The sequence below is a fragment of the Phoxinus phoxinus genome (assembly GCF_949152265.1).
Source record: "Phoxinus phoxinus genome assembly, chromosome: 18".
Taxonomy (NCBI): Eukaryota; Metazoa; Chordata; class Actinopteri; order Cypriniformes; family Leuciscidae; genus Phoxinus; species Phoxinus phoxinus.
The window spans coordinates 17682170-17708830 of NC_136893.1; the positions used below are offsets into that span (position 1 = coordinate 17682170).

At 37.1% G+C, this 26661-nt stretch overlaps 1 protein-coding gene across 1 annotated transcript in view; it reads right to left on the reverse strand.

The window, feature by feature from the left end:
• Positions 1-1593: 1593 nt before the first annotated feature.
• nol4lb (nucleolar protein 4-like b) overlaps positions 1594-26661 on the reverse strand; it is a 47266-nt gene continuing 22198 nt past the window's right edge. Inside the window, exons 4-5 of the mRNA XM_079589054.1 lie at positions 26064-26173; positions 1594-2493 (exon numbers count right to left, since the gene is read on the reverse strand). Of these exons, the coding sequence (XP_079445180.1) occupies positions 2317-2493; positions 26064-26173 (287 nt within the window). The 3' untranslated portion in view covers positions 1594-2316. The remainder of the gene's footprint in view (positions 2494-26063; positions 26174-26661) is intronic.

Sequence of the window (26661 nt, forward strand, 5' to 3'; positions counted from 1 at the left end):
TCATCCCCATTGTCACTTCTCTCTGTGTTTTACGGCCCTGACGAGAACGTCGTTCTCCTCGGCTGTGAATCGCTCCTGGCGTGCGCTGGCAAATCCGCCGTTATAATAGCGATCCGCCATGGAACAAGCGCGCCGGCTCTTAAAGGGAATGTGAGAGGACGCTCTGATTGGTTTATTTCACGTTATGCCCAAACTACACCTATGAATAATGAAGCTACTTCAGACCAACCCCTTTTAGATTTGCGTCGGGCGCAAGAGTCGTTTATCCGCCGGGAAAATAGCAACAGCGCCGGGATCCGCCCACAAAGTTACTTGCGCTTTGCGCTTTGACACTTGCGTTTCAGATCGTTAAAATAGGGCCCCATATGTTTATCTGAAGTATCTAAAAAGAAAACTGTATGTATGTGTTTTTGCTCAGCTTTCTGTATTGAAGGTTTTAGATTGCCTTCAATACTGAAAGATTACAGGTATATTTCCACCATAGACGGAGAGAGAGGTAGAAGGGGAAGAATAAATACTCTCTACTGCGCCATCATTATATAAACGCAGAGCTTTCTCGGTCGCTAATGTCACCCACAGACAAAGAAACTGCTGGAAAATGTAGCAAGAAACCACTGACCTTAAAGACCTGGAAACTTTTTCTGACCCTTCCAGTAACTCACCCAAAAATGAAAATTCATCATTTACAAAGGCTTAATTAAGAATAAAGCTTTCATGCTTTAAAAAAAGCAAAAAAATAAAAAAAGTTATTAATTTGTTATCGTATGACTTCAGAAGAGTCAGAAGAGTTTTTTTATAAATTATAAATTGTACATTTTATAAATCGATTAAGTGAGTCTAGAACACAAGAATTGGACCAGTACAATTCATAATGGTTTTGACTGGTATATTGAAAAGATCTGATAAAATAAAAGTTCATAAATCAGAGTAAAATCGCTACTTCTGTCATGAACTCTCATTAAAGTGCCAAGGACAGCTTTGGTGGATGTAAGGATTTTCAGTCAATGATAAAGCTCATGTCACCATTCAGTGTAACTGCATTGAATTATATAAAGACCAGAACAGTCCCCTGAAAATCTCCTTTTGTTGTTCATGGAAGAGAGAATACAGGTTTGAAACGATATGAGTGTGAGTAAATGACGACGGATAAAATAATTTCGGCCTGTACAAGTCCTTAACCATCCAAAGACACATCCACACCACTCTATATCTTCAGAGCTCTCGCTTTCCATCGCTCTTTTTCTCCTTATCTCCATTCGTCTATACATTTTTCTCTTTGTCTAGATGCTTCTCTTTCCTTGAAAGCTGCAGGGAGGAGGCCACTCGATCGCAATCGATACATACATCTCTTCTCGCCTCATTCTGGCCATTCCACCGCTCTCAAACGGCATGTGTGTGTAAAAGAACATGCTTCATCTACTCACAACAATCTCTCAAAAACATGAATCAGTATTTTTGTCTTATTTTCAGAAGCATCTGAGCATCCAAATCTAAATCTATAATAAGCCGATGTAAAAAATACCTAAAATATTAAAACTTGGTTTAAAAGGAATATATGATGAATTTTCATTTATATTTAATTTTTTTATATATAAACTACCATTAGTATTGCTAAGAGTGTTTAAAGAAATGAACACTTTTATTCTAATTGTATTATGCATTAAATTGATCATAAGTTTCAGTAAAGACATTTATGATGTGATTTCAAATAAATGCTGTTCTTTTGAACTTTCCATTCATTAAAGAATTCTGAAAGAAATGTTTAAACAAAAATATTAAGCAGCGCAACTGTTTTCAACATCAGCATATTAGAATAAGTTCTGAAGGATCATGTGACACTGAAGACTGGAGTAATGATGCTGAAAATTCATCACAAAAATAAATAATGTTTTTAAATATATTCAAATAGAAAACAGTTCTTTTAAACTGTAACATTCCACATTATTACAATTTTTTATGTCATATTAATCAAAAAAACGAAGCAGGCTTGGTGAGCATTAGAGACTTCTTTCAAAAACTGTACCGACTCCATTAAGACACAGATATAAATTAAGATTTTTCTTAATTGTATTTTTCTTATTGTAACATGTTTTTTTAATGGAAAAACCTTGTGTTTATGAATTATAAATCTTCTGTCTGAATATCCTACATTTAGTGGGGAAATTGTGTATCCCTCTTCAATAATGTATAATTAGATTTGATTCATGGAAAACAAGAGAAAAATACTGATAAAGAAAATGACTTTTTATGCTGAAGACATGCACACGTGCATTTCATTTGAGACTCTAGAGTAATCAAGAGGGTTCAAACCCTTTATTAAGACGCAGATGAGCATTGACTCTTACCGTCCTCTTCCTTGTGTGTGTTTTGCGGGCTGTGCATCCTATCTGCGCTGGAAGGATGGTTCAGGTCAGACAGTGCGGTGTGACGTTCAGCTGATATCCATGTGGGGTCACTCATATCAAACTCCTCACTACTCACTGAACACTCATCCTGTGGAGAAAGAGCCAGAGAGATGTCAGTCCGACAGCTGAGGCAAGATTGCTCATATCGGCGCAACGTCTGTGCATGTGTGCAAAACTAGAATAGATGTGAAAGTCAGATTGGGCCGTGATGTTGGCAGGCAAACAGGCCCATGAGGAGCGCTGTCAGAGAGAGCAGTCACCCCCTGCTGAGTGACAGCATCACTCATATACACACACACACACACACACACAGGCGCAGTGGCCCACCGGGACCACCAAAATTACAACTGGGCCCCAAAGCACAGTGCAGACAGCACGAATACATAGAAGTGTTATTGTGTACTGCTTCTATTCTATCGAAGGCATGCACATGGTGAAAAACAAGATTTATTGATGAAAAATTCACATTCTGACCTCTCTAAATCCTGATTCAGTCAAGTCATTCAGGTTTTTTTGCAACCGATTTGAAAATCAAGCATTGAACATGAATCATTTTATAGTTAAAGGAATATGTATCAGAAAATATTTGATTCATATATTGTGAATAATGGTTTGCATTGCAAGGCTACATAAATACACAATGTATTTGTCTGCTGAAAAACATGCATTGAAATGTAAATAATGTAATGTAAATAAAATCTGTGAAATATTTACCAAGGTATGCATAAACTGATATTCTATCCGCAGACATATTCACACTATTCCACTAGGCCTATATCATGGACATGACTATGAACTAAAAGTATAAAGCAAGGTTGGGAGAAGTTGTTCAAATTAAGAACATTTTCAACCATCAGTGGGACTTTCATTCAATGGAACAGATCGACTAAACTCTAGCTGTGTAAATGAATATAATACTATTCAAACGTTTTTTAAAGGAATTAATACTTGTATGCATGACATGCATTAAATTAACAAAAGTGACAGCAAAGACTTTTACGTTGTTACAAAAACTCTATCAAATAAATCCTTTGCTTTTGAACTTTCTATATCAAGGAATTGTAAACAGCACATCAATATATTAGAATGATTTCTAAAGGATCATGTGAAACTGAAGACTGGCAAACACTACCAGCTTTACCATCACAGGAATAAATAACATTTTCAAATATATTTAAATAGAAAACAGTTTCTACTATAGTTTCTACTATATTTCAAATAAATGCCAAAATATAAACCAACAATCTTTAGAATGGTAATGTGAGTCTTTGGAGTTTTTGTTGTTGTTGCTAGATTTAGCACCAGGAAAAAGTATGATCGCTTAAAGTAACAGCACACCTCTCCAAGAAAATAATGCATGATTTGAAGTATCATCCATGTTTTTAAAAAAAGTGGTTATTCTTAGAGAAATTCATTATGTAATTTATACATGTAATTTATTTTTCAAATGCATTTATCAATTTCAGAAAAATACAAATTTGTTCCATCGACATGAAATTTGTCCTGTTTTGTAACAAGTTTCTTCAAATGAATGACTTTCTTAAATAAATAAATTTTCTCCATTCAAAATATTAAATTCACAACAGCACTGAGCCAGTGGTAAGGACGCCTGAATAAAAATCTGAATAAAATAAATCATTGCATTCAGTTTGTAGTCACATTTGATAGCATCAGTTTTTCAAAATGAGTGTTTGGATGACACTTCTCAAGTACATTTGTAATGTTAAGGGTATGGAGAATTCACAGAAATATTTTTCAAACTTTTAACTTTTAAACACACTTCAACACTTTTAACCCAGCCATATTGAACTTTAATATTTGTACATCTGCCTGTCAATCTAGTTTTAATTTATATCTATAATAATATTCTTCATTCATAACTATTGCACATTGATTTCATTACTATTGCACATGTAAACTAGCCTTAACCATAACTTATTTTACTTAATTTGTTCCCTTGACTTATTCAATTGCTCTTCAATTTGAGAAACCTGTTCAGTCGAGGTCTTCCACCTCTGAAGGATAGTCATCATCACATTTTAATCACATAACAACCTACGCATATCCTCAAATGAATGTCTCTAAATTATCTCAAGAGCTCAGGCGGTTCCATTCGTGTGTTCACGATCTACAAACATGAACATCTCAAACTGGCTCAATCGAATGCACACGCTGTGCCAGGTTTGTAAAGCAATGAAATACCTGTGCATAATGTATTGGACAGAAGAGGATGATTTATTAGACAGGCGAAAGTAAAAGCCGCCCCAGGGACAGCGGGGTGAGGACCCATCTGCTCATGCCTGTTGTTGAAGGGGAACCCTGCCACCCCACCACACGGCACGACCTCTGTTTAAACAGACGGATTTCCCCCCAGAGCTGCCAATCACACAATACCTCGCACCGCCAGCCCAGCGCCAGCTCGGATTGGTTAAGGTGTTTACATGCAAATTTGACAGTGCATTATTAATGGGAGAAACCTTTCTTAACTGCACAAAGGAGTTTTTGCAGTTAAAATACTTTATTCTATGCCAGTTTAATGTGAAAAGAAGACTACAAGCAAGGCACTTCTATATTGTCTTATAAATGCCATAGTGGCTCAATGGTGCCTTTAGAATATTTAAACAAATTGCACGTTTGCAATGAGAGTTTGGGATGTGACTATCTGTTTGGGATAGTAGTGATTGGATAACCTGTTTGGCCACACTAAATTCTGCTCAATGCCACTATAGTAGCACAGAAACTACATACTTTAAATCAACCAGGAATGTGTTTTAGGAAAGTCAACATGTTCAATTTTGATCTCACTGCAGGGCGCAACAATAAGGATGTTCTCTTTCTGCTAGCTCAGATTTTTTACTTGCCCTGCCAATGTTTTCACCAGCCCTCAAGCACAAAAGTGTGACCAGGAAAAAAAATTACATTTATAAATATATTAAAAAGAAAACATCTTAAACTAATAATATTTCAGAATATGACTGTTTTTTACTATATTTTTTTTCAAATAAACGTAGCCTTGACAAGCACAAGAGACTTAGTTCTTTTTGAAAACATTTTTAAAATATTACCGATCCCAACCATTTGAATGGTAGTATACATATACCCAATTATAGGAATGCATATTAAAGTTCTGATCAAAAAAATATTTACAAAAATATCATAAACAAACAAATCTAAACTTATTTGTAAACATTTAACAGGTAAAAAAATTTGTTTTGCCACAAAACCAAAATGTTGCAATGTACTTTTTTGTGGCTTCTTTTACAAAAAGAAAAATTGCAACAAACTAGAAATTATACAGCTATAAATATAACTTAATAAATTCATAAATCACTCTTTTGGAAAACGATAACATGAGATGCAAAACATTACTTATTGGTTTGTTGCATTTACACATTTTTACTCATGCTCAATTTTGTTAGTCATGTTAGTAAGATAACAGTATCTTGGTGACAAATTAACAGAATTTGAAGTGAAGCCATAAAAATGGATGTGCTAGATCAACAAATGATTTTCAGCGGCAGCACAGCACTGGCCTGAAAGGAAAAGTGATTGATCTTCGTCAGGTGATTGTCAGAGTTGTCGACCAGCCTGAAACCCTCACACTGCCCAACAGGCCATCCTTATTGTTGAGGCCTGCTTTAATAATCAACGTTTGAATAATACATCAAATCAAACAAATACCGGATACATGTGCATGTGTATAAATGTGCCCCCAGAGATCAAGAATGATGCCCAGGGGTCAGCAGAAGTCAACAGGGTCAGCTGATAGGAACAGACAGCAGAGGGAGGGGTCAGAGAAACCCTTTTAAGGTCACAAGGAAACATGCTGGCTCAAACCATCACGAAGACAACAAAGAGGATCGCACTTTAAGCGGCCACACACCCGTCCCACCCCCCAAACCCTGCGTAATGTATTCTGCCGCATTTTCATTCCCTTGCTGAAGTCCCGGAATGGACAGTCCAGCACCTCCTTAATCATCTTCCAATAGGACATCAAACAGGAATCTCTTTTAATCTGACATTTAACTCCTTTTCAATTATAATCTTGTAAAATCGCGTTTAACCGCTTCAAGCCCGTGATCAGCGCCGCACGGCTAATCCAATTTAGGACAATGCAGGTCATCAGCGGCCGAATCTCTCCAACTCCATCTCCCTACACCCCTACGGCTCAATTCTGATGGCCTTTTATTCGTTTTTATTGTTTATTAATGATCATGCTTACAGCCTCCTCTCATCTGCATGCATGTGACATTCCGCTCTCTCCCTCTCTCTCTGACAAATTGCCGTCTATGCAGATAAAGAGAGCAGGGACAGCCTGGCATTTTCCCCCTTCGCGAAGCATCCTGGCTCCTCCGTGTCTTTAATGAGAATAACTGATAGAAACGAGTCCAATCACCTGGTTTCTTTCAGTTACGGAGGGTTTGGGTGGCTCTGTGGGCTGAGCATACTGTGTTTCAGGGTTTCTTTTGTCTGAAAGCTGTGTGTGCGTACACAAAACACAAAGGGCAGACGTCCTTGGGAGATGGTCTCTTCTCAGCCAGGGCTGGGCGTTACCTTTGTCCCATCTTGCTTTTTCATTTAGTTGATTAACTTTGCTTTCATAATGATACGCTTTTGGGTGGGTGAGAATGAAAGGAGCCTTTTATCGCTTTAACTGATTTACGTTCACGCAGCTTGAACCTGTGAGCCAGGAGTGTGGACATTTGTAGAGTGACTTTATTAGCAGGTTTAGCCTGTTAGCTGCCCCGCTGTATACGGAGCTGTAAATTGTCTAAATTAAGACGTGAAGGGGGTAAAGTCTTTAAAAAATCATTAACTTTAGGAGCGAGTCTATTTTTAATAGCATGCCGAGGGGAGTCAGACTACCTGCTCTTCTGCCTTCAGGTCTGAAGTTCAAAAAAAGGTCTTGGAGAAAAAACAAAAAACAGATAGCATATTAGTATACAGGTTCATCGCGTAAATACACATGCGCACACACCTAATGTACCTTCAATGATTGATGCCTGCCTTCAGAGGCACGCCGTGCTGTTTTGTCAAGCACAGAGGCACTAAAATATGAATATGAATGAATGTCTTTCTCTGAGACAGCTTAAAGCATGCATGAGAACGCTGGGGCAACATTTGCTTTCCTGAGCTTGTAAAAAAGCTTTTGTAAGGAGATTGGCCCCATCCGCCTGCGTTAAGAGATGAGGATCTTCTAGGCTGGGTTATGGGGAGGCTTTTTGGTACCAGGGCCATTTAAAGCTAATCCAGTTAGCAAGCCAACCCTTCCTGTCCGACTCTTCAACCTTTCCTTCTCATATCGGCAAGCCGACTGATGGAGTCCTTGTGAGAAGCACAATGCTGTAGAAAAGGGTTTATGTTGGCATGTCCAAAACAATTAACCTGATAAACTCCATTTGCATCGCAGATACTGTAAAAATCAATGAAACTCTCACAAAATGCCTTTAATATTGATATAACTGGGTTTAGACTATTCACAGCACCTTTTCTACATTGAATCATTCAGCTATAGAAAACAGTGAATGCAGCATCAAAAAAGAGTGAGGTGGTCATGGTATTTCCTGAGCATAAATGATTAGTTATGCGATTGTTTTGCATACGTCTGGAACAAGCGATAATTCTCAGTGTCTTGTCTTATTCAATCTGCAATTAGTTCCCCTCCTTTTTCCATCTTTATAACCATATTTAGCATGGCAGGGACAGCGACATGGCTCCAAATGCATAAAGAAATAAATTTAAAGGGATTCAAAATAAATAAATAAATAAAATGAGGAATGCTAAGCATATATATGTGCTGCCATGGAAACGGATCTATGATCTGCAATACTGAAACTGATTTAGACAAACAAAAACAGACATACATTTTTAGTCTGGACAGTAATGTATCGGTGTCCTAAAAATAAAATAATAATAGTTTAAAAATTACTTTCATCTTTAAATTTTTTAAATGGATACATTTTTAGTCTGGACAGACATTTATGCGAGTTCAAATAAAATAATAATAATAATGACAATGGCACTTTATCTTTAAAAACCCCAACAGATATACTATTTTAGTCTAGACACAAACTTGTGTGTTGTTTATTAAAAAAAAATCAAAAATCTTTAAGTAATCATAATAATACAAATGTAGTCTTTTATCATATTATAACTTAACATGAAATAAAGGAAAATGTTATTTTAAGTTAGAAACAGGAAGTGTTATGGCACAGACAAAACTTAAATCATGACGGCATATTTAGCTCAAGAGCCAATTTTTCACACATCCACCACACACAAGGTCAAAAGATCTTTCTGGGCCCAAGGATGAACACTGACAGCTGTCTGTCACATCAAATCCTTTATTTCTCACGTCCAACAGATGTCTGAGCATGTTACATGAGCTTTCTGTCTTTGACCGCCTTCCCTCTGTCCACTGGGATCAATAGCTTCCTAAGGAAGCACACTGTATCATTTCAACACAGAAAGGTGAGCGTATTGATAAGACTGCCGTTACTCTATTAAGGCCTTTAAGACTGCAGTGCACACTTATACATGGAACCATTCGCCCTCAAACACGCACACACAAAAACACACGTTGTGAAGTCCGATGAGGATTAACATCTTGCAGACCGTGAGCTTCCACTGCAGAATATTGATTAGGTAGGAAAACCGGCCATGAAAAGGGAAAATACCAGCATTGACACATAAGGTAAAGGTATACACATAATCACGTCAAAACACACTTGGTGATCTCGCATCCAAAGCATGCTATAAAGTAAACGCTAGATAAAAAAATAAATAAAAAAAAGTGGGTGCGGATGTGATCAAATCACTGGAAGGACAAACAGACAGTTTGATATCAGTGTCTGTTTGAGATATTACACCCCAGTGTCAGCCACAGTCTAAAAAACATAAAGCATTCTGTTACATGAAGATGGGCTATGATCAATGATTCTGACTGGACCTTCATTGATCCAGAGGCGAGGGGAGGGGAGCTATTTCTGCCTGCCGATGCCCCTCTTTTCCTCTCTGAAGAGCAGCGAAACCAAATCTGCACGCTCGGTAACCACCCCTGCCCATTATTCTATACACGACCCAGAACAAAAGCCAAAAAGAGGAAAGAGCGTCTCTCAGAGGCATCACTCATTTCCGTCATAGAGGTCTTCACAGGCTTTAAAGGTGAAGTGTGTCATTTCTTCAGTGTTTAAAACATGTTGTTTATTATAAACACTTCCTTTGTTCTGTGGAACACAAAAATAATATATGGCCACTCTTTTCAATACAATAAAAGAAAATGAGGGCTGGCCTGGGACTGTCAAGCTTAAGAAAAGACACACACCATAAAAGAAGTTCATATGACTTGTGCATTAGCCTACAGTATATTCCATTTTTTATTTAATTATTAAATTAAATAATTATTAAATAATCTTTAATAATTCATTAAAATATATAGGCTAATATAAATATATAATTTAATAATTTCTCATTATATTTATATAATTTCTTCTCATATTATACTTATAATTTATCATGTTTATATTTATAATTAATTTAGATTAACAGAGACTAAATAGAAAATAAATTTAAATGAACTTAGGTGGCCAGACAGTATCCAAAATATTGTATATTTTCCCCTATACTTGCATACAGTTTAAACAATTTTTTTTTTTTTTTAAGATTCATATCACAACAAACAAACAATATTTCACGGAATGATGTGAACATTTATCAGTAGGCATTCCAGATTAATTAACCACGAGTGTATGAACAGACATCAGTACAAAGTCACCGGGAAAATGAAAAACGCCTGGAAATGAAATTCCCTTCACATATCTATTCTGCAGCTGTTCCACACCAGGTAACACAGTTATTCGATAACAGACATGACATAGCCAACATCTATAATTTACCGGAATAGCCAATATACCCAATCAAAAGTTTCTTAGAAAGGATACCAACTAAAAAGACCAGGGAAGAGAAAAAAAGGTTATCTTTATGTTGTACCACAACATAAAAGAAGCCACCTTTTTATCTAAAAGTCCAGTTCATCTGCGCACAAGCATTTGGAAGCTTCGATTAAAAGTCTTACATTTCAGGCAAGGCATGAATCTCCATGAACTACATGGTATTGCAGTGAGCACCATGAATGGAAAATAATGTTTTCACAGTACCAGTTACTGTGATAGCTGATATAAAAATGTGAATCCAATTTCCAGAGCAAGGCCACATTTTTGAGAACACCAAACAAGCTTTTGTGTTTGTACATGCAGTATTGTTCCTGTCTGGCGACGAGTATGGATAACGGCACCAGCATTACCTATGACTAGCTGGTCTTCAAATTCTGTCTCTTGTGGTTACTCAGTCAAATGTCAGCCTTTGAATCTACATACAATTGTACAAAAATGGGATTTCCTTTTTGTTAAAACTGTTCAGATGATGGTTTTAGCAACTCTGAAAGTGGACCTTATAGCCATAGCCAGCCATTTATAAATAGTTAGAGTGTGTTGCAGGTTTATGAACACTATGCATGAAATTTGACATGCAAACCTAAACAAACAAAGTGCTATTTTTTACTACTTTATGATACACAAAAACTCAAAAGTTTTGGGTCAGCAATTTTTTTAAATGTTCACCAGGGCTGCATATTTGATAAAAATATAGTAAAAAAACATGATATTGTGAATTATTATAACAATTTAAAATAACTATTCTGATCTCCTTCAGAAACCATTCTAAGGCCGTTTGTCCACCAAAGCGTTTTTAGCCAGCTGAAAACGCTAGACGTTCTGCTGAAAACGCCTAGCTATGGGCGCTTGGGAGCGTTTTGGCAGCGCAGCATTTTTTCAGTTGAGACGCTTTGCTTGTTATGATACGGAATATTTGTGAAAGTGTTACTAGTATCTAATATCACACATATTTTGTTTCTGTGTTGATTCTATATAAAAATTTCGATACAATGTAATGTATTTTCTCTTGCTCTTGTTTTAAATTATTTTGTTCCGTTATTATGCTTGTTGTCATCCGTTGACGTTGTACAAGCAGAGTGTGGCGGTTGGTCAGTGTGGTATTAGTCCCGCCCCTCCTCCAATGTGATTGGACGGTTGGGTAAAAAGTGACAGTGATGAGCGCTGCGTTTTACCCAAATTTGAACATTCTTCAACTCTCGGCGACCTGTAAAAAACACTCAATGCTCAGCGCTTCAGCGTGAAAAAGACACTCAGTGCCTCTTTACGCTCATGGCGTTATAAAAACGCGGCGCTCCCATTGAAAACAATTGAAAAAACACGCCAGCCGCGGGAAAAAATTTTTTGGGGTGGACACACGACCTAAGGGATGGTTCACACAGAACACAGAGACGCAAGTCAGTAGAACAAAAAAAAGGTCTAGAGATGCACATTTTTAAAAAGTTGAAAAACAATGGAAAAGTAGCGCAATGAAATGGAAAAACGTGTTCTGTCTGAACGCGTTTGCTAATATGCTGATTTGGTGCTCAACAAATATTTCTGAATATCACAGTTGAAAACAGTTGCGCTGCTTAATATTTTTGTGGAATATTTGATGAATGAGTCTTTGATGACTACAAAGTTCAAAAGACTATTTGAAACTGAACTGAAATAAAAACATTATAAATGTCTTTACTGTCACTTTTAATCAATTTAATGCATCCTGTCAAAATAAAAGCATGAATTCCTTTCAAATAAAAAAATCTTACTGGCCCCAAACCTTTGAATAGTAGCTAGTGTATATTCTTGCAAAAAAAAAAAAAAAGAATCTGAAAACTCACAATCCGCAAACTAGGCTACATGTGATTCATTACCAATGACCCAATCGTACATTAAAGTTACAAGTGACCCATCATCCTACATAGAAAAAACATTAAAAAAAAAAATCTATTCAGTGGGTTTCCTTTATATATTGGTTTCACCCGACCTTGATTAAATGCATGTCTTCCTACATTAGACATGCTCATGTTTTTAAAAACAGACGGAGCTCAATAGAATGTAACAAAATGCAGGGGTCTCTTAAGTCCAGGACATTTGTTTACCTCGATATGCCTCGACAATGTTCATGGCGGGATGCTGAAAAAATACTCAACGCAAAAAAGATTTCGGTCTCAGCACAGCTTGCTATTAAAGCAACACAACAAAATTTGGGGGGTGGTGTATTGTACCTCCTCTGCTTTCTGAATCAGAGGTGATCCAAACACGTAATCTCTTCCCCCTCTGTGCAGGTAAATGAAACACACGGGGCATTTTTGTCCATTTCTCAATGTACTCATCTTGGGTACAAAAACATCTTGGCTTTTGTGTAGATACTTGCTTAACTGATATTCTACGACTGCAGTAGTTTTTTGAGTTCTTGGTAGGGATGTGCTCAAGTACTCGAATATTCGGACGTTTGCATTCACGACCTTTTGTGCAGTAATATTACTTTTATGTTGTATATATCTGATTAATCTCACATAGTATGCATTTGGTTGGGTTTATTAACCTGCTAGCGAATCGCTTCAGTTTACTGGTGTTCATTCAATCTCAACTTGAATGCCATGCCCGAAATTATCGACTTGGATTATTTAAAACAGTCATATTCCTTTTAGATGTTTCTTTTTCAAAAACATTGATGATATAATTAATAATCCAGCAGTGTTATTTTTTCTTGTCATTTTTTTCAACAGTAGGCATATGTTTAAATTAAAAATGTTTCTCGTCATGGCATCGAAAACGCGCAGGAATGCCTGGAATAATAATAATAAGTAGAAGTGCAGTGTCAATCAGCCATATACATTAAATCGTAATGGGAGCATTATAAAATGTTGTGAATACTTTGTGCATTAGTTGTTACTGGAAGAGAGAGCACAACAGGAGTAACAGATTCTGGCTAGCAGGTAACTTAGTTTAAGTTCACTTGCATTTGTGTCCTTTTGTGCAGATAGGCCTACCAGTTGTAATGTTACGCTTATGTTGTGTATCTAGGAACGGGATTCAGTTTACTGATGTTCATTCACTCTTCAGCTTCACCTCATGCAGCTATTCCTTTTAGATGTTTCTTTTTTTTAAAGAATGCATTACTGATAACCTAGCAGGTTCATTCTTCTAGTCACATTTTCAGATTTTGATAAACATATTTTCATGTCATATTTTTATGTCAACATTCATTTTCATAACAGTGTTTTAATTAAAATAGTTTCATTATTGCCATGACAAGTACTCAAGTACTAGTTTTTGAGAACAATCAGTACTCGAAATGAAAAATCGACAAAAATGCCCATCCTTAGTTCTTGTCTGATATTGCAGACAGAAAGAATGTGGTTTTTAAAAGCGGAACTTCAGTGGAGTCATTAAACAAACATTCTGCCTTTTTTTCTTCTCAATGAAGTGTCTCGTGTTCCTGTGAAGCACATAAGCCTTTGATACTTACTCCTGCTGAGATAAGACAAAAACATGTTTTTTTTCCCCTTTGGCATAGATGTTTTTCTCTATGAGACATGCATCGCTGCTGGAATTTTAAAGGGAGCCATTTCTTGAAAAATGTTGACAATAAAGGCTTGTTTTATCATCTTTTATGGGTGGAAAACATCTGTCAAGGACCAGCACATAGAATTACACAGCTGTTTGTGTGAAGTGAAATAAGAATGCAGGCTACTCGCATAGATGTCCTGATGTCCTCTCTCACTGATAAACTGACCATCAGGACCTTATAGAAATGGTGGTGTGTATATATAAACCAGATTACGCTGCAAAAAATGCCACTCGAGGAATACTGATATTTGAGATGACCTCACTTCCTGTAAGATATACCTTGGAGCAATGGCTTTATCCAGGTCAGCAGAGACGAGTGACATAGCCGTGCATGTTTGTGACCTCTGCAACGGATCTCAGCCCGCTCTATCTGTATGCACTGACCAACTGATGTCTTCCCAATGCGGCTTCTGCAGCCGACCACTATTGTCTCTAAACGACCTCTGCTACTGATCCCATCATCTCTGTCTGCAGTGTCCCAGCCTTTTTGTAAGCATGAACAAAAGGGGCATGATCAATTTAGCCTTTCAGGGACACAAGACAAGGTTCGGCACGAGCAGTTTGCTTGTGCATGGAAACAGCAACAGGAAGATCATCTGGTTTAGATCAAATGCTTAAAGGAAGAACTGTAAGGAAAGAAAAAGGGATGATGATCAAGATTTCCCGTTTCACAGCCTGATTCGTAGGGAGCAAGCAGCAACCCAACAGAATTTAAGAGCAGATGACACACCAAGCCTCAGGAGGTCAAACCCAGCATTCAACAGACACACGGATTACTGTAGGTCCCACTACTGCTATTCTCCTCTAATCCAGTCAGTCACAAATCTATCTTGACGATTAACCCCTTTCCCTCCTCCACAAACCACAAATAAAGTACACATTAAATTCACACCAACATTGTTGGATAGGGATTGGAATTTTTCGATTTTGATCACAACTCTAACTCCACCTCCATTAATAGTTATTCGTACTTTTGAGGAATCATCAAATAAATTACCATAACTTTACTATAGCCTACACATCTTTACCATACTTTAATCTATTTTTTCATTTAAAAAAAACACTGAATAAAAAGAAAAGTAACACTCTGATCCTGTGAGTTCCAATGTGTATCTTTATTCTTCATATTGTCATACATTAGGAGTCATAAATTCAGTTTAGTTAAAAGTTAAACTATTAAAAAAATTTCCGTTAACTGAATAATGCTGAATTAAAATAAAAATATTACATGGAAAACCTCAATTTAAAAAACTTAAATGAAAATGTTACTTTAGGAACTAACAGGAATAAATAAGTCTAATAATAATACAATAATAATAACCTGAAAAAATAAAGCTAAATAAAACTATTTTTAAATGAGTTAGAACTTAAAATTTTAAATGACAAAATTAAACTAAAAATGAAAACTGAAACTATAAAAATAAAAGCTAATAAATACTATAATAGTCTATACATTATACTAAATTAACACTGCATTCATTTGAAGAAGTCTCTTCAAATAGCTAGGCTACAACACAACGATTTTAAGTCGGATATAATTAAAAGTAATGACTTTGGTTCAGTGAGTAAGTCAGATGTTAATTTGGTAACCGTTCTGAATGATTCACAAAGTGACTGAGCCATTATAGACAGAGTTTTTGTGACTATCTGTGAGTCGCTGTAACAGAGGATTATAAAGTATCCGCTCATGAGAGTAATTTGTCCTCAAATCGGACTATGCTGGTCATACCATATATTTGTTGCTCTGTGCTCATGAAAGTGATCACTGCAATACTTTTTATTGTAATACTTTTCGATGTAGAGAAATTTAATTCTCATCAAATTTAATTCAGACTGCAAGCTTAAAACTCAAATAAAGCATCTGTGACGCTGTAGATTTAGCACTGCAGGAAACACTGTCATAGTAAAGGTGCGGTCACATTGCCAAAATATTCAGCAAGCAAAAAAAGGTCCATTGTCTATTTTCTATACTGTAGCAATGCACCGACTATAGTGTATTTAAAAGCAAGCAGCTTTCTGTTGGTCAACGTGGCAAGGGGAACTTTTTCTCTCCTGATAGCTTGGATTTCTATTTTAAATGACTGTTTTTTGACCAAGTTAAATTTTGCTAAGCAAAGATAAATGCGACCATACCTTTAGACAGGGACCATCTATGTACATCAGTGGTACATAGAAAAAATTAGCCTGGACCACAGTGAAAGGCATTCTTTTCAGCAGGGAAATCACTTTCAGACTTTGGATAAGTAACGGTAAAGAGCAGGCTGCTCTGAAGAGACGTTCTGCTGGATGAGTCTTACATACAGTGAAAAGCACAGAACAGCAGAGAGGGCACCAGGGTGCCTGTATGTCACATCCTAGATTCCCCCTCAGGTCTAAGCACATGTTGCCCAAGAGGAAACGAGCCATGAAAAGACGGGAAATTACACAGTGGGGGACCCATCATCAGGAGAGCATCTCATTGGTTAGCCCGACGCTCACATGGGCTGCAAAAGAACAACAATAACATTCCAAACAAACATACTGCATTTGGGCACTTGGATGTAATGACAATAGATTGCTCAGTGGCACAGATGCACAGAGATGCTCAGAATCAATTAAGCTCAAACCAGCTGCGGCTACTTGGGCAATAGGAATGTTATGACAAATCAAAAACAGCCTGAGGAAAATATGGGGGGAACTTTTAAGTTGATATTGTCATTTGCAACCCATTTTAGTCCTGTAATATAGCATATTTCTGAAAGAGGATATTCCACAAGAACATGAAATAAGGACAAGTCTTAATATAGTCCATCAGGTATTGATTGGAGGGTGAAAAATCGGCACGACACACACAATCTTACAAAAGTTTGGGGTCAGTATGTTTTTTTTAAATGTTTTTGGAAAGAATGCTCACCAAAGCACAGTAAAAACAGTAATATTATGAAATATGGTTACAATTTAAAATAACTATTTTCAGTTTTTAAAATGTAATTTATTTCTGTGATGGTAAAGCTGAATTTATAGCATCATAACTCCAGACTTCAGTGTAGAGCCCTGCACGGTACTGTTTTCTTAATCCTGCTCCCACTGAATTTCTGACCATTAGCCTACCGCCCGCTCCACGACATGTGAGTTTCTCGCCCGCACCTGCAAAGTTTGTATCCACTCTCGGCCGTACCCGCAAACCTTCATGTAGCTTGAAGACATTGTGGAAAAAATGAATTACACAAACATTAGGGCTATGTTAAAAGTTCAGAATAACAGAGATTAAACATGGCATAACTCTGGTTTTGATCGGTCATTTTAGACCAATTTTTTTTTAAAGAAAAAAAAGAAAAAAAGAGGTGGACTTGATTTAAAAAAAAAAAAAATTGGCCATAAGAAAAAAGTTGCACTTGTGTTGTTCGAATGACCGCCACAGGAAATGACCGGGAAATAGGCAAAATATATTTTTTTTTGTGTGCAAAATCTACAAATCAGCCACGATGCAGCAAAAAGTGCACAGCAATGAAGGAGAGACACTAAAATATCAAGAGTGCAAAATAGACACTCCAAAAAAAATGTTTACTGACCTCAAACTTTTGAACAGTAGTGTACTGTATATCATACATGGAAAAATAAGAGGGCTTAGTGATTTGATGGTTTGACAACAATATGGTACGTCCCATCTGCAGCGATGCGAGAACAAGTGGCCATACAGACCCACGAAACACTGTAACAGTGGTGCTGAGAAAGAGGCGCATCTCGGGGCTCCAGATGGGAATTTCGATTCGTCTTGTAATGACTGGAGAAGAGCAGAGGATGGTACAGACCCTCTCAGAGAACGAAGGAGCAAAGAGACAGTCATCGGAATACCACAGGGACAAAACAAAGAACAATAGATTCAGACACCCAGAGCTGAGAAAGGACAGAGGGGGAGAGAAACAAGGAGCGGAAAAAAAAGGATGAGAGAGGATGAGTTTGACTATTTAGATGGCTAGTGTGCAAGGGGGAGGAGGAGGGAGAGAAGGAGCGAGGGAGATCCTCACTGCCGAACAGCTTGGCTTTAGGGAAGGATTATGGCTCATGGAGCTTCACTTCTGCTGGACAGGCTGACGTGGGGGGGTCAAAAAAAAGTGATTTTATTTTGGTAGGCTTTATCCTTGTGAAGCTCTGGCAGAAGGCAGAGGATGATAAAGGCGGTTTTAAAGCCTTTAACCCTTTGTCAACCCTCTCTGCTTTTAATTTGCATGGCCATTGTACGTAATCAGAAAGGGATGTTTAGCCTAAATAGCCCCAGTAAATGTGCAACACAGTACATAAAAAATATGGGGTAGGGTGTCATGCTGAAAATGGAAAGAGTAGCAGGGTAAGGATGGTAAAAGGTTAAAAGAGAGAGATTTTTGGCATTTGACTCAGTTGCACATTTCTTTGGTTCTTAGACGCCCACATCAGTCTATAAAACCACCTGCCAAAGGCACAGAAGAGCAGAAAAGACATAAACGACACCGGAATAATTGCTGAGCTGTCTAATAATTGCACAAAAACATAATTCACACAAAATGACAGCTGAGGTGGAGCAAGAAAAAGCATTACTTTGATTTTTATGCTGACTTGAAGCTATGGCAAGTGCCATTTGTGCAAGAACAAGTGGCTGTACAAACCCAAAAGGGACACAAAAACAGTGGCACTACAAAAGGAAAGGCAGGAATCTCTGAAACACATTAATAAGGACTCAAAAAGCACTAGGTCTATTAGATATTTAGGTAAGTTAGTAAGCTGTTCTCTGGTTTCAGGCCTTCATGCATGTATGCCTGCAGAACCAGCTTTGCCAGATCCTGATAAAAACCCACAACAAAACGCTTCAAGGCACATGCTGGACATTTTAAATAAAATAGCTATATTATTATATAAGAAAAGTTTAAATCGTTGAATTATATCCTGCTAATAAAGTTTAGAAAGTTACCATATACAGTAGGTTAAGTGTATGTTTATCGTCATTCATGTTAAAAAACATCCATATATAATTTGCGGCAATGTTGTATGGGAAAGTCTTTTCTGGGGAAAAAACTTTAATAATTAGACTATAAGTAATATTAATTTACCTCAATCATGCAAGCTGCCCAAATCTGTCAATGGATTCCTTGATTTAACTGGCCAAATCCATTAATAAAACATGCATAGAGACTCTGATGCCCTTCCATCATCCACCACTGTCGTACTATACACTAATCAGAGTATATAATTCTAGATTAAACTCTATTCATATTTTCATATAGCTAGAATAGTGTCATGATCCATAAACAATTTCAAACAGTCTGAGGGCCACAACTGATCAAAGGACTCCAAACCTCAACCTTTCCATCTCATGTCATGCATTTCTATTGTTTAGTTCAGATGTTATTTGGAAGTCAATTTAATATTTTACTCTATACAGATCCTATGCAGTACATGTTTTGAACAAGACCTCAAATAGACCCAACTGACTGCCCTGCACATATTTCTCCCAGGTTGTAGCCTATGTATACTCATTGTGCTAAATAAAATGAACAAACAAACTTTACAAAAAAGTAAAAACACACTGCTGTCAGTATCCATGCATGCATTATCAGTAACCCATCAAGCGTGCAGAAAGCGCATATTTAACAACATATGACAGTCTTCTGAGTCCACAACTAATACTCAACTCCAGACAGAAATGCTGACTGATGATAAACATTCTAAAGCAACCATGGACGCTATCCTGTTGCCAAGGTATCGCGATTGCGACGCACTAAACATGTTAAAATACCCGTCTTCATTCCGTCATCATCAATACTGTTCAACTTAACGCTTCGCGTGTTTGTACAGGTTAAACACCACGGTAAACAACGACTATGTCGTTTTAACTGTTCAACTTAAAATGTACATATGTCATAACTCCGTATTAAAACCCCAATTAGAACAAATAAATAAACATAACGACCTTCCCATAATGTTCTTTGCAGCTCTAGTCAACAAAACACCGTGTTCTGCTGGAGGGGAAAGCTATAATAACCTGCTATTTAAGATAATGAAGTCATGTCAAGACTAATTGAATCCTTACCTTCACTGGTGGACGCAATTTGTTTTTAATATTCTTCTCAGATCCCCTCTCGTTGCAGAGCCCCTCTCCTCTCCACTCTCTATCCGTTTAATATTGCAACAATATTGCTGCGGTCGCGAGAGCCTTCCGCGCGACTCTCTCTCTCCAGCAACCAGCCCCGAAGATGGAGGCGGGGCCGCGCGCTGACGTCACGCCCCCGCTAGAAGTACAGTGAGGTACAGACTCACCAAAACCACTTTAGAGCAATTCTCATTCCCTCCCCTCCCGTCTTTTCTTTCTGCCTCCATCTTCCTCTACTGTAAAAGCGACATTTGTGCTAGAAATCCATTTTCATATAAAAAATAATCAGTTTAGGTGTTTGCTAAAGAAATAACACAATAATTGTAGATCCATTCCGCATGCTCACTGTCTCAGCATATTGAAGACTGTATGGTTGAAATAAGAACAAACAATGAAAACTGACAAGTTTTTTTTTTTTTTCCTATACATCAGTATGGTAAACTACTGTCTCAATTACCCAGTGCACATCTAAGTGCATGAACAACATACACACACCCTTTGATGTAAGAGTCACTAATGGAGCCCTCAAGAGAAGCATACATTCAAAGGATCAGGAAACACAACTCTTGCTCATAATGCAAACTATTATTTTGCATTATTTAGAATGACATTAGGAAAAAGATTTACAATAGCAATGCAAGAAGACAATGTGAGTCCTTGTCTTTTAAGCCAGTTTACAATGTGTGTTCACACAAGAAGAAAAGAGAATCCAATCGCAAACAGTATTTTTTTAAAGGTTCACCCAAAATATATATATAAAAAATGTGTCATCAATTACTCACCATCATGTTGTTCCAAACCTGTAAGACTTTTGTTCATCTTTGAAACATATGAAAGGTATGTTAAATGAAATCGGAGATATTTTGTCCTTCCATTTAAAAGTCCATTCAATACCACGCTTCAAAAAGTTCATAAAGAGATCATAAAATGAATCCATATGGTTCAAGCGGTTTAGTATAAATTTACTGAAGACACACAATTACTTTATATGATGAACAAATTTAATTCAGGCTTTTATTCACATATAAATCTTGATCAACGAACAAACAGAAGCTCAACCGTATTTGCTTGAGAACAAATCTCTTACAGAAGCTCAAGCGTAACTCGAGAATCACCCTCATTGGTTCTTGCGGAAGTTTAAACGTGCTGCTTTAACGCGGTTCTTGCACATCAATCTGTAAAGTGATCGTCTCTCAGAAAATGTGGCTTTTTTTCCCTCTATGATCTTTTTGAAGTCTCAAAGTGTCAGTTGGGTAGCTGTCAATGAAGGGACAGAAATCTCCCAGATTTCATTTAAATATCTTCATCTGGGTTTTGAAGATGAATGAAAGTCTCACGGGGATTGGAACGACATGAGGGTGAGTAAATGATGACAGAACTTTCAATTATTTAGATTATTTATCTCTTTAAAAGAAAGCAAAACACCCATAAACACGCCGCGGGACAGAAAACCTCATAACACACACGAGAACAGACAAAGAACTGAAACAAATAGGGGACTATAAAAAAAGCACAAGATAATGAGGGGTACAACAAGGCACAGGTTAACTAATAAGAAAGCATATCAACCCACAACCAAAACAGAGGCAATACAAGACTAAAAAAATAAAATAATCTGTTATGGTAACTCAAATGTCCTTGAGTCTTTTAAATTTGACTCTTGTAGTGTATCTGAAATAGGCCAGCAAAAGATTACACAGCAACTTTGTTCTGCTAGTATGGATTGTTAGTTAGCAGAATGAATTGCTTGGTAAATCTGCCCCCTACAGACAAAAAAGCACAATACAGCTTTTATAAGAACAAATGACACATTCAAATTCACTTACACTGCTAGTCTTGCCACCTCTTCCATGTTAAATTTAGTACTAGTGACACTACTAATTTTTCAGTGTGACAATGGACGAAACACATTTAACACTTCCGAATACAGCAGCGATTTTTCAAGCTGACTGACTATCACATAAAAGAAACAACGGTTATCCATTTAATGCACGGAAAAGTAATGATGTCTATGGAACAAAATCAATCATGTTTTCTGTGACTATACAGTAGGCCTATATCATTTGCAAGAATATTTGAGAATCTCACACCTTTCCCCAGAGAGAGAGAGGGAAAGAGGGAGGGAGAAAGAGAGGAGAGAGAGCTAAAGGAGGAGAGAGAACGAAATGAGTTTCCTGAAGAGGAGATACAGCAAATGGGTAAAAAAAAAGCCATAAACGATAATGAACATTCCCCCTCTCCTTAATCTCCTCCATCCCCCCTCTGAGAGCCGGGAGTCTGCAGCCTGCAGGAAGGATGCTGCTAATTTCCTTCTTTATTGAATTGAGCTGGACACACACGTCCTGCAGGGCCGACCAGCCTGCTCGCCACATCCTCTGCTCTCGCTCCTACTCATCCAAGGGCCTCTTTGTTAATTATTCTGCTTATTTGTGTGACTCTCTGAGTTTCTCTCTCTATTCTTTTGCCATTTCTATATCTCAGCACTTAGTCTCTGTCTCTTACTCTGCCTTTCTCCATCTGCCTCTTGGCACTTTCTGCAAATAGGGTACAAAATAGGACATTTAACAATGAAAGGAGGAGCTTAACCCTAAAATGATCATCACTAGCTTTAGGAGGTCAAATTATATTATATAAACGGGTTAATTTTACACTACTGTTCAAAAATTTGAGGTCAGTAAATATTTAAAATGTAACTATAGATTTCTATTTCAAATAAATGCTGTTTCTTTGGACTTTCTATTAATCAAAGAATCCAGACAGCACAACTGTTTAATAATAAGAAATGTTTCTTGAGCAGCAAATCAGCATATTAAAATGATATCTGAAGGATCATGTGACCCTGAAAACTGGAGTAATGTTGCTGAAAATTCTGCTTTGCTTGCATCACAGGAATAAATTACATATTACTATATATTCAGATGGAAAACAGTTATTTTAAATTCTGATAATATTTCACAATATTACTGTATTTACTGTATTTTTTATCAAAAAGATGCAGCATTTAAAGAATAATATACATTCAAGTTTTTGAACTTTGCAACCCTGTTATAAATATTTGGTCTAAATAAATGTCGAAATGTTATTTGAAACCCTAATTTGTATAATGCTATTATTGTTTTTAGCAATGAACATCAAAATGAAATGAAATTAAGATAAGATAAATATGTAGTCAAATTAAGCTGTCACTTGGTAGAGGCTTGATAGTTAGGGACCAAATGCGGTTTTGTTGTTATTGTAGTTATGTACCATGTAGCCATTTAGAAACTTATATTTCCCATGAATTCAAATATATATATTAATAATCAAAATCAAACTAGCAGATCATGTCAAAATGATATAGTTGTATAACTTTAATTCTTGGACCCAGTTGAGGAGGTCAACGCTTGAGGTGGGACAAATCCCCTTTTTAAAGATACAGTATGTCATTTTTTTTTCGCCGCTAGGGGCTAACCTCTTATGGAACTTGTCGTCAAGCTGATGGATCTAATAATGTTTATGGATGAGTGAATACATTGATGTTTTTAACATGACTGTGGTATGAAGCAGGGCGCGATTGCTAATAAGAGACAGATCTATATCAGCGCCACACGCGAATCCCGCGAATCCCGCGAGTCCCGCGGATATAAAGGAATAAGGACATTTCATTCTACCGAACTACCCGCAAGTGCTGAATAATACTCACAATACTCACACAGGTCAGTTTATTAGACGAATTAAGATTGTGAGGTGACACAGCGCTGTTTCACTTGCTCTACACTATCATACTAAACTGCATTTGAGTGTGTTGAAAGTTATAATGTTATTCTATGTTAGTTTGTTTGCTATATGAGACTAGCAGTAAGCTAGATCAACATTAGAATAACATACAGATCATATTCGAACATTTTATCATGTTGAGCTATATAACATTGATTAGTTTTATGTACATTTGCTTTCCTTTCTAATAAAATAACTTACATGTAAGAGCTCTGACAAGTCGAAGTTAGTCGCGGACGTGGAGCACTCGTCATCTCGAAAACGCCACGCTGATATTGATCCTCAGTTTAGTTCTCCTTTTTTCCCCAAAGTCTGCTTGCCTTGGTCCATAATGTTTGAACGAAACAAGAGCGAGCAGCTAGACAATAAGCACTACGCAGTTGTCCACGTCTGTCGCCATGGTTACTATGGCAGTACTTGAGCGGAAACCAGGGATAACGCGGATATTACGTCAGTGGCAGGCGACAAGTGTACAGGTTTTCCGGGACGGCTAATTATTTAACATTAAAAATCTTTGGGAACTTTTGGGATATTGTAAGTACAAAACAGCAGGAAATATATCACACTGTGCAAGTGATTTTTGGATATTTTATTATAAAATTCGTACATATTGTACCTTTAAGTCAAGAGGTACAGTTTTTAATGCGTTTAAATTTAAAACTAACTAATTTTCATGCTATGTTCATGTTATGTTAGACAATAGTTTATCTAACATATCTAATAGTTATCACAAAAAAAGGTAAAGGGATACAGAACTGTACCCTATTTTATAGAGCTTCTTGCGCTTTCAACTGCCAGCTTCTCTTGTCATGCCCCACCCTCCGCAGACCAAAACTGCAATAGGACATTTCTCACTCACACACACACACTTCCTGTCTAATCCCTGCAATTTTCGAAAAAGCAAACCCTCTCACACAAAAGGTGTGTATTCAAAACATAGATTCCTAAGCATTGTGTGGTTTTATATAAGAGACTCATGGAAGAATTTCACAGTAAATTGAAAGCAAACAACTGCAGTGCACAGGTAGACTCTAAAATAAAAGGAAATGTCTGTGGCACGTCTTGTCTTGCACTGGCTTCATAATAACAGGAAAATGGAAGCAGTTTAGTGAAATCAAAAAGACAAGCTTAGACCGGTATTAATGCTGGTTTAGACAGTAGTGGTTAGTGTTGCCTGGTTATGTGCCATGACTAGTTGAAGGAACAGCAATGCCAAGTGAAGTTAGTTAACCAGTATTGTTATTTGGCAACCATGTTATCAATATTTGGTCTAAAAATGCCCAAATGTTGTTTAAAACCCTGATTGGTATGATGTTGTTTCAACAATTAACATTAAATGAACATCAAAATGAAATATACTCTTAAAAATAAAGGGACAGGGGTTTTCAAAGTAATGCCATAGAAGAACCATTTTTGGATCCCCAAAGAACCTTTCAGTGATCAGTTCTTAAAATAACCGTTCTTTTTTTTTTTCTTAGTGAAGAACATTTGAAAACTCTAAAGAACCTTTTTCCACTATAAAGAAGCTTTGGTGGAATATAAAGGTATAAAGGTTCCATGTTTCATAAATAAAGGTTCTTCATTGAACCATAAATGTCAATTAAGAGTGTAAAATTTAAATAAGTTAAAATTGAATAAATTGCTAATTTAGCCTAAACTAACCATCACGGTTATTTTGGTGAAGCTGTTTTACCTCCAAAGTATTGCTGCTGGGTAAACTGAATCTGGTTCAGTGACTCCATACATCAAATTCTGAGTTATCTAACTATGTTGATTGCAAGCGAGCATCTACTGAGCAAACTTTAAAATTGAGTTGAACACGTTTGTTTGTGTGTGTGTGTGTGTGTGTGTGTGTGTGTGTGTGTGTGTGTGTGTGTGTGTGTGTGTGTGTGTGTGTGTGTGTGTGTGTGTGTGTGTGTGTGTGTGTGTACAAATTGAGGTGTGTATGACTGTAAGTGCATGTGGTTTGCTTTTCTTTGTTAGATTGGCACTTCACCGGTTTTCTCACACCTCAGCTAATTAGCAAGCTGCTCAGAAAACTTGTTAATTAGAACAGAACTAACTGCCATTCCTTCTAAATAGTATAGCGCACAAATTCACATCCACCCACGGGTGGCCGATATGGCAGAGTCCATGTTAACTGCATATTACCTGGAGTAAATGCTGAAAGTGTCTGAAATACCTGTCAGTAATGCATAACACCCACTATGATTACTGCACCATCTGGATGGACTGAAACAAGATGTGGACGTCTGTCGGCCAGTGAACACTGAATACTAGAGAAGACTGCTTTACCTGCTCGTTGTTGTTCATGCACTGTAGTTTCTTCTGTTTCAGGTAGGTTGTCGTGAGGGGCATATTGTAGTCTATGAGGTCGGCCGCCAGAGATGTCGGATGGTTGTTCTCTGAGAAAGCATGAGAGATTTACAACAGTGAGGCCATACATATTTATCGTGACAGGAAAAGTGAATAATTCTGTTGTTATACCTGAGAATCACATAAAGAGTGTTATTTCTCAAAGCTGTCACTAGAGGGCAGTATCTGCCCCAGTGTTTTCTGCAGGCACACTTCTGCCTCTGCCAGATTAACAATGCTAAACAAAGGCCTAATTATAAGAAATGCATATGCAAATTACATTAATATGCATCGAAGAAATGTATAGAAATTTAAACCCACTCTCCCCCAACAGCTGTTTTTTCCCCCATCCAAAGCTACTGTGAGACAAATCATTGTGAATGTTTGGAAAGATCATGATAATGTTTCTGACGGGGACGATAATGATGACTGATTTGTTTTTTTAATTCATCTGTGCATGTGCGTGCGTGCGTGCGTGCGTGTGTGTGAGTGTGTGTGTGTGTGTGATTAATGCACACATATACACTTAATTTTAAGT